Genomic DNA, 12,652 nt, shown 5'->3' on the forward strand with positions numbered 1-12,652 from the left:
CCTGGTTTAAATGAAATTGAGAGAAATTAGACTCAAATTTTGGTGTCTTTGGAGAACTGTGTGTAAGGAGGCTCTGCCATCAAAGCCTGAAACTCACTCTCCTTGTAGATGTTATCACCACAAGGAATGCAGGTTTTTGAGGAGAGGAACAAGATCCCAATGGCTTGAATGGAGGTCCACTAAGAAGGCTTTAGGATCCTATGGTTGATAGGAAGGGCTACTTCTCCCAGGAGCAGAAGGCTGAAGGATATCCAATAACTCTGCCTGAATGCCCAGGGAGGCAGCCACATGTTTCAAAAGGTCTGGAGAGTCCTTGAAATCTTCAGGTGTTGGAGGAGAGGAAGAACCAGACACTGCTGAATCATCTGGGGATGAAGAAGAGTTGGTTAACTGTGCCAATGCTGGCTCCCATTCCTGGATTGGTGGAGCTGGAAGGAGTAGCTCTATGAAGGCTGCACGGGGAAGCCTCACTGGTGCCTGATCCTGTGGGTCCACAGTTGCCACCACCAATCTGCCTGGCGATCTCTCCTTAGAGCAAGCTGAGAAGTGTGCCCTCCCCAACCAAGGAGGATTCCACGGAGGATGCTAAGCATAAGGATAGGGTATCGATGGCCAGTAGCATTGGGCCAAGGGCCCCTGTCCTGACCGTGAGACAAGTGCCAATCCTTGTGCCCATAGTGCTCCATAAAGGGTCCCCGATATGAGACAGGAGATAGAAAGCAGGAGGAGGAAGATCCTGACCTCAATGCCGAGGAGTCTCAAGTTTCTGGGGATAAAGGTGGAGACATACCTGAGGAAGTGATTAACTGGTTTGACTCATCCATCACCCTAAACAAGGCAGGGACCAGTGCCGATGATGGAAGCCATACTGCTGGCACCAAGTATGCTGCTACTGGAAGTGTTATCAACCCTGAAGTCAGCAGCAATAGTGAAGCAGCTGATGGTGCTGAAGTGGAGGGCTGTGAAAGCCACCACGGTCACATCTGCCATGCCAAATGCAACCGTGCCAAGAAGTTTTCCAATGCCAAGGAGGTCCTTTGCTTAAGCCCGGTACTGGACGTGCTTCCACAGACTGTGGAAGGGGAACATCGGTGTGCGGTACCAATTAGCCCAAGAGTTCAGCAGCCCATCCAGCCAACAGGGCTGTAAATGACGTAGCTATGGCAAAGTCCTGGATGAAATGAGAGGTTGGGATGATAAGGCAGAGGTGGTCCAGATCTGCCTGCTATACTGCCAACATGCAAACAGTTGATGCCTTGTCGATATTGGACTCAACAGATGCCCCAGGGTCAGAACCGCAGTTGCTGATACAGTGTCTCTGACTTCCCTACATGGTACTCCAGGGAGTGGTTAGAGACATTCCACATGCTGACACTTACCCATGCCGGTCTACGCTCTTCCTGGGATCCCCAGGAGAACTGGAGTGGTCTTGATTACTCTTATGTAACGTTTTCCTTGGTGCTCTCTACGGGGATCTTCTCCTCCATTCAGAGAAGTGCTGGCTCCAGAGCACGAAATGCCAGCACTCTCAGAACCTGAGGGTTACCTATGATCCAATGAGAGCCTTGGTGGCAAAGCAGCCACATGGCTTGTTTGGACAGGTGCTGCTTCAGGCGAAGGTCCCTATCCACCTGAATCAGTTTTGTGAATAATCGACAGATCGAACACCACTCCTTGAGTGAGGCCTCACTCAAGCACAGCAAATACCTTGTGTGGGGTATCGTTATTGGGATCATTCCCCCACATGACGGACAATGTTTAAACCCCGGTGATGGCATCATAGGGGTATTTAAATAAATACAACTAACACTAAATCTAACACTAGGGGTACTAACTACATAAAACTAGAACAAGACACTAAAATAGTGAAAGGTTGTGAGGTTAAGACCACAAAGAGCTCTAACTCCAGCCAGGGACTGTAAGAATAAATTGATGGGGGTTGGAGAGGTGCCGCCTCATATAGACGGGGAGGGGCTAAGACCACAAGGCACAAGCATGGCCCTTCTCCAGTCACTGGAGAAGACCACAAGGCACTGGGCACACACACACCTAAGTGGAATACATGGCTGCATCTACTCGAAGAACCACCTAGCATTTCCCAAATGTGAGATTGGCAGGCTTTAATGACCCATGGAGGGGATGAAATGGGGTGCAATTGGTTTCATTTTCCTGAAAGTGGGCTCAGTTTTCAAAACTGTTGATCTAGTTCATCCCCTGCCAGTGCAGGATTTTTTCTTGCTGTATATTCTTGCAGTGCTTTGTCCAGTCTAGTTTTAAATGTCTCAAGCATTTGAGCTTTCATCTCTTCCCTTAGGTCACTGTCCTCACCCAAAAGAGCTTTTGCAACATTACAAATTTCATCCCATATATAACACCCTGGAAAAATGTCTCCTTCTCCTTGGTGATTGTATTCTTCATGTACTTACAGATACTTACCATGCCCTCTCTTCATCAGCAAGCTATATTTAGGTCTTTTAATCTTTTTCCTATTTTCACCCCTCCAGATTATTTTTGTTCCTCTCTTCTGTACACTCCCAAATCTGATTGCTAGGCTGTGAGGTTGGGTTGGAAGTGTGTGCCAATGGAGGAGGTGGAAGGTTTTTTCCGTTTAAAGGGAGTCTTAGGACTCCCCATTGCACTAGCTGAGATCTAGCTGGACTGGCTGAGATCAGAACTATTTTAAAACCTGACACTCCTGTTTAACTATTTTCTGACAACTTTTTTTGGTATTAGTAATATATAAAATAAAGACCATACTTACCAATTATTTCATATCGTAAAGTTCCATTATTGCCAGCATCTATATCCACAGCTAGTGTAGTGTGCACTATTGCAGGCTCTTGATTCTCCAGAATTTGAATCTCAGGGACAGGAAGGAGAAATTTAGGAGTATTGTCATTTTCATCCAGTACTTTGCAGATAACTGTTGCTGTGCTGGATAAAGAAGGGGTTCCACTGTCTCGAACCAGGACTGAGATGAAACACATAGAAAGGAAGCTTATATTAGTGATGTTAGTGTAATGATGACTCTTCATCAGTAATATCAAAATATTAGAGTCCATGTGCTATACAGAAAATAAGAGTACATGTGCTAACACAGCTGCTTTCTGTTCCTGAACATAATGCTACACCTATCTGAATAAGTCAAATGAAATTGAGAAAAGATAACACTGATGATAAGTGATCCCACACTCTCCACATCCCATTTTACAGTACAAATATCTCATACTGTTACCTTTTATACTGAGAATCTCTTGGGTCTCCCTGTCGAGTGAGGCAGTTGTCATCACCTCTCCAGTATCGGAGTTTATCTGGAAAATCTCAAACCCATTTCCTGGTAAGATTTCATACTGAAGCAGGGAATTTATTCCTTAAAAACAGAAAGGAAAATCCAGTAAAATACAAAAGTTCCAGTTGAAAAACCCACTCTCTGGACACTGCTTTATACATTTTTTCTGTGATCTTTAGTCTGTGGAAGGTGTTATGGATGAAATTAATGGAATAGCATTGTGTTTGCAGAAAACTTATACAAAATGAGCTGGGCACTTCACAGAATCAATGGAAACACATGGTCTCTGCCCTGATGAACCTATAATCTAGTTTTAGGTGTGACATGACTAGCGTAGGTAATGTAGTAGAGAAGCATTGGAGTTAAGGAAAAAGGAGGACAAGAGCAACAAGATCATGCAGTAACTGAGTCTTGGCAAATACACATTTTAGCAGCTCAATAAAGTGTTTGCTGTTAAAATTATTAGTGATTCACTTCTCATGTGCATCTCAGAAGCAGTGTGCCTAAAGGAACCTGTTCAGGAACCCATGATGACTTCAAGAGACAGGCATCGGTATCTTTACTTCAGTTGATCTTGCCAGGGAGAAATCTCCAAGATGAAATATTTGGTTTTGAAAAGCCTTCTGGGATTCCCAAAAGTGACTGTTTAAGACTTTCCCCTCCAATATAAGTTCCTATATAAATGCAAAGAATCCTCCAGCAAGTGACCCATGCCCCACACTGCAGAGGAAGGCGAAAAATCCCCAGGGCCTCTGCCAATCTGCCCTGGAGGAAAATTTCTTCCTGATCCCAAATATGATGATCAGTTAAACCCTGAGCATGTGGGCAAGACTCACCAGCCAGACACCCAGGAAAGAATTATCTGTAGTAATTCAGATCCCACCCCATCTAACATCCCATCACAGGCCATTGGGCATATTTACTGGTAATAGTCAAGATCAATTAATTGCCAAAATTAGGCTATCCCATCATACCATCCCCTTCATAAACTTATCAAGCTTAGTCTTGAATCCAGATATGTCTTTTGCCCCCACTGCTCCCTTCGGAAGGCTGTCCCAGAACTTCATTCCTCTGATGGTTAGAAACCTTCATCTAATTTCAAGTCTAAACTTCCTGATGGCCCGTTTATATCCATCTGTTCTTGGGTCCACATTAGTACTGAGTTTAAATAATTCCTTTCCCTCACTGGTATTTATTCCTCTGATATATTTATAGAGAGCAATCATATTTCCCCTCAGCCTTCTTTTGGTTAGGCTAAACAAGCCAAGCTCTTTGAGTCTCCTTTCATAAGACAGGTTTTCCATTCCTTGGATCATCCTAGTAGTCCTTCTCTGTACCTGTTCCAGTTTGAATTCATCTTTCTTAAACATTGGAGACCAGAACTGCACACAGTATTCCAGATGAAATACTGCAAATACACCTTGCCTGATGCATCCCAAGACCGCATTAGCTTTTTTCACAGTCATATCACATTGGCGGCTCATAGTCATCCTGTGACCAACCAATACTCCGAGGTCCTTCTCCTCTGTTACTTCCAACTGATGAATCCCCAGTTTATAACAAAAATTCTTGTTATTAATCCCTAAATGCATGACCTTGCACTTTTCTCTATTAAATTTCATCCTATTACTATTACTCCAGTTTACAAGGTCATCCAGATCTTCCTGTAGGATATCCCGGTCTTTCTCTGTATTGGCAATACCTCCCAGCTTTGTGTCATCTGCAAACTTTATTTGCACACTCCCACTTTTTGTGCCAATGTCAGTAATAAAAAGATTAAATAAGATTGGTCCCAAAACTGATCCCTGAGGAACTCCACTAGTAACCTCCCTCCAGCCTGACAGTTCACTTTTCAGTATGACCCGTTGTAGTCTCCTCTTTAATCAGTTCCTTATCCATCTTTCAATTTTCATATTGATCCCCATCTTTTCCAATTTAACTAATAATTCCTCACGTGGAACCGTATCAAATGCCTTATTGAAATCAAGGTAAATTAGATCCACTGTGTTTCCTTTGTCTAAAAAATCTGTTACCGTCTCAAAAAAGGAGATCAGATTGGTTTGGCACAATCTACCTTTTGTAAAACCATGTTGTATTTTGTCCCAATTACCATTGACCTCAATATCCTTAACTACTTTCTCCTTCAAATTTTTTTTCCAACACCTTGTATACTACAGATGTCAAACTAACAGGCCTGTAGTTACCCAGATCACTTTTTTGCCCTTTTTTAAAAATAGGGTACAGTACAACCCCTGAGTTTACAGATTCATTAAAAATTCTTGCTAATGGGCTTGCAATTTCATGTGCCAGTTCCTTTAATATTCTTGGATGAAGATTATCTGGGCCCTGTGATTTAGTCCCATTAAGATGTTTGAGTTTGGATTCTACCTTGGATGTGGTAATATCTACCTCCATATCCTCATTCCCATTTGTCATCCTGCCATTATCCCTAAGCTCCTCATTAGCCTCATTAAAGACTGAGGCAAAGTACTTGTTTAGATATTGGTCCATACCTAGATTATCTTTAACCTCCACTCCATCCTCAGTGTTTAGCGGTCACACTTCTTCTTTCTTTGTTTTCTCCTTATTTATACGGCTATAGAACCTTTTATTATTGGTTTTAATTCCCTTTGCAAGGTCCAACTCTACATGGCTTTTGGCCTTTCTCACTTTATCCCTACATGTTCTAACCTCAATAAGGTAGCTTTCCTTGTTGATCCCTCCTATCTTCCACTCCTTGTAGACTTTCTGCTTTTTCTTAATCACCTCTCTGCGATGCTTGCTCATCCAGCTTGGTCAACAACTCCTGCCTATCAAATTTTTCCCCTTTCTTGGAATGCAGGCTTGATGACTTAAAGTAATTCCACGTCTCCTCCACCTTTAGATCCACAAGTTCTTCAGTCCAATCTACTTCCCTAACTAATTTCCTAATTTTTTTTTAAAGTTAGCCCTTTTGAAATCAAAAACCTTAGTCTCAGATCTATTTTTGTTTATCCTTCCATTTAGTATGAACTGAATTAGCTCATGATTGCTCGAACCAAGGTTGTCCCCTATAACCATTTTTTCTATGAGGTCTTCACTACTCACCAAAACCAAATCTAAAATGGCATCCCCTCTTGTTGGTTCTGCATCTACTTGGTAAAGGAATCCATCAGCTATCCCATCCAGGAAAATCCGAGCCCTATTATTATTACTAGCACTTGTCCACAAGTCTATATCTGGGAAGTTCATCTCCCATGATCACACAATTCCCATTAGTATTTACTTCATTAAAAACATTAAAGAGGTCTCTATCCATATCCAGATCAGATCCTGGTGGTCTATAGCACACCCCAAGCACTATCCCAGGGGAGACTCTAGTAGCTTTCTTCCCAAATGTGATTTTTGCCCAGACAGACTCTTATCCATTCCATTACTTCTTATTTCTTTACAGTACATTAATATACAATGTTACTCCACCACCTTTGCCTTTATTTCTGTCTTTCCTAAACAGCACATACCTTTCAATACCTGTACTCCAGGCATGACTACTATTCCACCATGTTTCTGTTATTCCTATAATATCTGGTTTCACTTCCTGCACCAGTAACTCTAGTTCCTCCATTTTGTTACCTAGGCTCCTCGCATTGGTGTACAAACATCTTAATTTTTGCTGTTTGACTTCACTCATATTCTTTAACCGATTAGGCACTGACATTCTACCGCTTGTATCACCTATTAGACTGGTATCTTCACTACCCTTCCTCCTTATGTCCATTCTCCTACCCACAACTATATCCCTTCTTACTTTGTTTTCTTCCCTCTCAATGTTAAAATCCAGCATAGAGATTAGCTGGACATCTCCCAACCAATTCCCCCAAATTCGTAGTTTAAAGCTTTCTTAATCAGTTGTTCCAGCCTCCATCCTAGAAGTCTATTTCCCTCCCTACTCAGGTGAAGTCCATCCCGAGAGAACAGTCCTCTGTCCATGAATGCCTCCCAGTGGCCATACATCCCAACGCCCTCCTTATAGCACCACTGCCCGAGCCACCTGTTGATCATCATAATCTTGTCACACCTTTGTTGCCCTTCTCTAGGAACAGGCAGAATCCCACTGAAGATCACCTGAGCCTCCATTTCCTTAAGCATCTTCCCCAGCCTGGCATAGTCTCCCTTGATACATTCCAGTGAGAATCTAGCTGTATCATTTGTTCCCATATGAAGGACAATCAGTGGATTCTTTTCCGCTCCCATTAGGATCCTCTTCAGCCTCAAGTCCACATCCAGTATCTTAGCACCCGGCAGACACCCTTTTGTTCTCTGGGAAGTCTTTAAACCATAATTTGAGAACTTCAGTACAGGAGTGGGTGGGTGAGATTCTGTGGCCTGCATTGTGCAGGAGGTCAGACTAGATTATCATAATTGTCCCTTCTGATCTTAAAGTCTACGAGTCTATGAGTTTACAAGTATGAACTCCATACTATATTCCTAATTAGTCCTTCGAACACCTTGATTGCTATTTAATGAGCTCATTATAACTTTGTCCTGTGTAATTCCTGATTATACATGCAGATATATCGCTTGGTGTATAGTATGGGATCACTACAATGTCTGGGTGTCTCTGGAACTGGGGTGGGCAAACTTTTTGGCCCAAGGGCCACATTGGGGAATAGAAATTGTATGGCGGGCCATGAATGCTCACAAAATTGGGGTGCAGGAGGGGGTGCGGGCTCTGGGGTGGTGTCATAAACAGATAGTTAAGGGTTAAGGTCTCTTTTACCTGTAAGGGTTAACAAGCTCAGTAAACCTGGCAAACACCTGACCAGAGGACCAATCAGGGGACAAGATACTTTCAAACCTCGGTGGAGGGAAGTCTTTGTTTGTGTTCTTTGTTTTGGGGGCTGTTCTCTCTTGGGATTAAGAGAGGCCAGACGTACTTCCAGGCTCTCCAAGCTTCCTGAAATATTCTCTTCTATTCAGTATAGTGAGTATTAGAAAGGCGGATTAGTCTTTTGATTAATTTCTGTATTTGCAAATGTGTGTTTGCTGGAACAATATTTTACCTCTTTGCTGTACTTGTATTTATGCTAGAGTCCCTCTAGTTTTTATAAGCTGTACCCTGTAAACTTCCATCCGGATTTTAAAGAGCTAAATTTTACCTTTTCTTTTTCTCTTTAATTAAAAGCTTTTCTTTTTAAGAACCTGTTTGATTTTTCCCTTGTTTGAGACCCCAGGGGATTAGTCTGACTCACCAGGGATAGGTGGGGGGAAGAGAGGAGGGGGGAAGGTGAATCCCTCTTTGTTTTTGATTCAAGGAGTTTGAATCAAAGAAGTTTTCCCTGACGACCAAGGGAGGGAAAGTCTGGGAGGGGGAATGATTTATTTCCCTTTGTGTTAAGATCCCAGGAGTTTGGATCTGGGTTCCCCCCGGGAAAGGTTTGGGGGAACAGAGAGTGTGCCAAAACACTATACTTTTGGCTGGTGGCAGTGTTACCAGATCTAAGCTAGGATTTAAGCTTAGAAGGATCCATGCAGGTCCCCATCTTTTGGACGCTAAAGTTCAAAGTGGGGAACAAACCTATGACAGGTGGGGCTGGGGATGAGGAGTTTGGAGTGTAGGAGGGTGCTAGGACTGAGGGGCTCGGCAGGTGGGAGGGGGATAAGGGCTGGGGTAGGGGTGCAGGAAAGGGTGCAGGTTCCAGCTGGGGGTGCAGTCTCTGGAGTGTGGGTGGGCCTGGGGATGAGAGGTTTGGGGTGCAGGAAGGTGCTCAGGTCTGGGATTGAGGGGTTTGGAGAGACTCAGAGGGATCAGGGCTGGGGCAGGGGCATGGGGAGAGGCTCGGAGGTGCAGGCTCCGAGTGACGCTTACCTCAAGTGGCTCCCAGAAGCAGTGGAATGTCCCTTCTCCACCTCCTACACAGAGTCATGGCCATGTGGCTCTGCATGCTGCCCCATCTGCAGCCACCACCTCTGCAGCTCCCATTGGAGTGCGTAGGAGCCAGAGCAGGGCCATGCCGCAGCTTCCAGAAGTGCGTGGTGCAGTCCCCGACCCAGTGCCCTGGCTGGAGTGGGGCCAAGCCACATGGTGTAGCTTGTGGGCCGGTTTAAAACAGCTCATGGGCCGCATCCAGCCCACGGGCTGTAGTTTGCCCACCCCTACTCTGGAGAATAAGGAGATTAGCAAAGGTAGACTTTTTTTATATTTCTTTTCAAAGCTGCCTGCCTCCTGTGTAGACGGATAAATCTGATTCCACATTCCTATCCATTATGGATTCAAAATAATTTCTCCCATTTTTCTTGTGGTTTCAATGCTCTTCTGAGGAAAGTATAACATCATTTCCATATTTGGTTATAGAGTAAGATCATTCACACTACTAACTTTAATGAGATTAATCCTATATTATATATGAAGGGCAACTTGCATTCATCTTGTACTATTGTGTAAGTATATTTCCAGCTTTTCACAAGTTCCATTCGATCATTTTTCTGTGTTTTTTTTTAAACTAACAACAGACTATTAGTAGTTTAGATACAGTTAATGCAGCTGGAAAAGGTTGGAGTTCTTAGCAAATTCTGAAGCTATTTAGGCTCAAACACCCTGGACTTGATTCTGTTCTCAGATATAACAGTGGAAATCAGGATAAACTCCATTTAGGGTGACCAGATGTCCTGATTTTTATAGGGACAGTCCCGATTTTTGGATCTTTTTCTTATATAGGCTCCTATTACCCTCCACCCTCGTCCCGATTTTTCACACTTGCTGTGTGGTCACCCTAAGTCCATTAGAGTTGGAGTTGTATTCATGTAAACTCAGTGTGAGAGGAGAAAAAAAGTCCTGCCAGCCAAGGCCTTGTTTTTCTTTAATTTAGCCTTGGTGAAACAGATTCATACACCTTAATGAAGTTACTGTCATTTGATTAAGGGACTAACTACTGTAAATGGACTTGCTTCTTATTAATTCAAAGGGATAACATGTTCATTCAAAATACAAGTAAAGTTGTGTAGGAGAAAGAGGATACATTAAATATGCTCTTAAATCTTTCTAGATAAGAGAAAAACCATGTAATGGAAAAGACAACCCTGGAGTAACCTCATGCAAAATTAAAGGTCAACAACCCACTGCAGGCCTTCCCCATGCAAAGTATATTTTACCTTTATAAAAGCATCACTGCAGCTCTAGCTGTGTGGAAAATGGCTACATTCGCTGATACAAGTCAACTGCACATAGCAATCATTAGCTACATCTGAAAGTACAAACACTGTAAATGGAGAAAGAAGATAACTGCTGAATTAGGGATAGAGATTACATTAATTTGTGATAAAAGCCTTTGTCCTTTTGCAACTAAAGGCCTTGAATTAAGGCCTTCATGAGCAGATTCTTCACAACAGTCATTATTTGTAGCCAATGCTACACAGACACATAGCTACCATAACAGTCAGCTAACCACATAAATGCACTATTAGAAATAAAATTTCCAACCTTTAAAATAAAAACCACAAGCTTCTATCCTTTGAGCTAGAGGACATTCTTGATTAATTGCCAGTGTGGGAATGCTTATAATATCCTCCCTTCAGGCCTCCAGTCACTGGACCGCAAGTCCATTAGAGGATGATAAACACTGATACTCTATCCAGGAGAGGGAAGTGGTGGTCATACATTCAGTGCATTACAATATTACACACCTGGCAGAACAAGTGACATATTTAGACTCTGGAGGTGCACTATTGACAGCTCTTGCTAAGGAAGCTTAAATGTTTCCATTCCAACCCCCCTTTTCCAGTTGCTTATAACTTTCTGAAACATTTCCTTTTTAACAGAATTTTTCTCTGCCCAAGTGGAATTATTTTTCTGGAAGTTTGAGTGGAACTTTGCTCCAACTACTGGTAAAAAAGGCTTGGAGCCCAACAAACCCACAATGAGGAAACACTTTTCTACCATTCAGAATCTCCCATCTGAAGAGTTTGTACTTCACCAGCCAGAGAAAAGTCAAGAGGATGGACAGCCAGGCTTCCCCATGCTCTCTCTTACTCTAACTCTTGGCTCCACAGTATCCTCTCTGTGGCAAAGCTCAGAAGCTCTACAGTAGGTGGGAAGTCTCTGTAGCTGCTCTCCTGCAGAGTTCCTAAGCTTCAAAATGCTACTGCATCATACAACTAATATGAAATGAATGAAGCAGGACTATTTACTGCACATTATATTTACTACACACTTACTCATTCCATAAATCCCATATTCCTTGCTGTTACTCTTGACCACACACTCTCCTTTAGAACTCACATTGAGAAAACCAAAGCCAAGGTTATCATACAAAACAATGTTTTCAGCAAGCTGGTTACATCAAAGAGGGGTGCAGATCCATCCACACTGCGATCAACAGCACTGGCACTTTGCTACTCCTCTGCTGAATATGCCTGTGCAGCGTGGGTACAACTCCCTAATACAAAGAAGCTAGACCCTATACTTAAGCCCACTCATGTCAACAGCCTCTATATCCTCACAAGTATTGCTCCCCGATATATGCGCAAAAGTTGCTAGCAGAGTGCACAAAGCAATGCACAGATCCAAGACATCTTCTATATGATTTAATACTGATGCTTAGTTGCTTAAAGATATGACAAAATTTTCTTGCCACCATTAACCCCTTAACATTGTCACCCAAACAGGCAAGCGTTCAATATGGCAAAAAAGAGTAGATAATGTCCCTGTAGCCTGTGTGATCTGGCTCCCACCAGTTGAACATCTACTACTCGGTGAAGAACAACTCTAGACTATAAGGTTTTGTCTTAATCAACTGCGCACAGTAGTTGGCCAGTCTAGAGATGCAATGATCAAGTGGGGCTACATCACTAACCCCAATACCTGTGACTACAACAGAGAGCCTCAAACATGAAGTTTCTCCTGTGATGCCAGCTGCTCGAGTGTGCATGCTCTTCCAGTGACCTGGCAGAGTGCAACGATCAGGCAATCACGTATGCATAGATGTGGTGGGAAGCAGTATGAGGACATGGCAAGAAGATTACTACACACTCTCTGGAAATAGGGACTTCTGAACAGGACTCCTCTGAGGACAAGGCACTGTTTTCCAGCTATAGTATTGAGTTCCTATACTTGAAGCAACAATTTCTGCACATCAAAAGCCAAAAAAAATCTCATCCAGGTTTATGGTACTGAGATCCCTATTAATACTCTGATTTTGTTTTCATGATACTCACATTTGGAATTGCAGACAATGGGGAGCAGGAACTTAAAGGCAGAACTTATTAAATACACACAGAGCTGGTTCAAAGCCCAAGATTTTTGCTATAAAGGGGGTTCCTCAACCCAATTATCTTATCTAGTTGAAACATTCTGCAGATATCTTTGCTCTCATGTCTGAGAACTTA

At 42.9% G+C, this 12,652-nt stretch overlaps 1 protein-coding gene across 1 annotated transcript in view; it reads right to left on the reverse strand.

The window, feature by feature from the left end:
* DCHS2 (dachsous cadherin-related 2) overlaps positions 1 to 12,652 on the reverse strand; it is a 254,928-nt gene that overhangs the window by 33,641 nt on the left and 208,635 nt on the right. Inside the window, exons 11-12 of the mRNA XM_045020060.1 lie at positions 3,236 to 3,370; positions 2,762 to 2,971 (exon numbers count right to left, since the gene is read on the reverse strand). Coding sequence (XP_044875995.1) covers positions 2,762 to 2,971; positions 3,236 to 3,370 — 345 coding nt within the window. The remainder of the gene's footprint in view (positions 1 to 2,761; positions 2,972 to 3,235; positions 3,371 to 12,652) is intronic.

Source organism: Mauremys mutica, chromosome 5 (genome assembly GCF_020497125.1).
Source record: "Mauremys mutica isolate MM-2020 ecotype Southern chromosome 5, ASM2049712v1, whole genome shotgun sequence".
Lineage (NCBI taxonomy): Eukaryota > Metazoa > Chordata > Testudines > Geoemydidae > Mauremys > Mauremys mutica.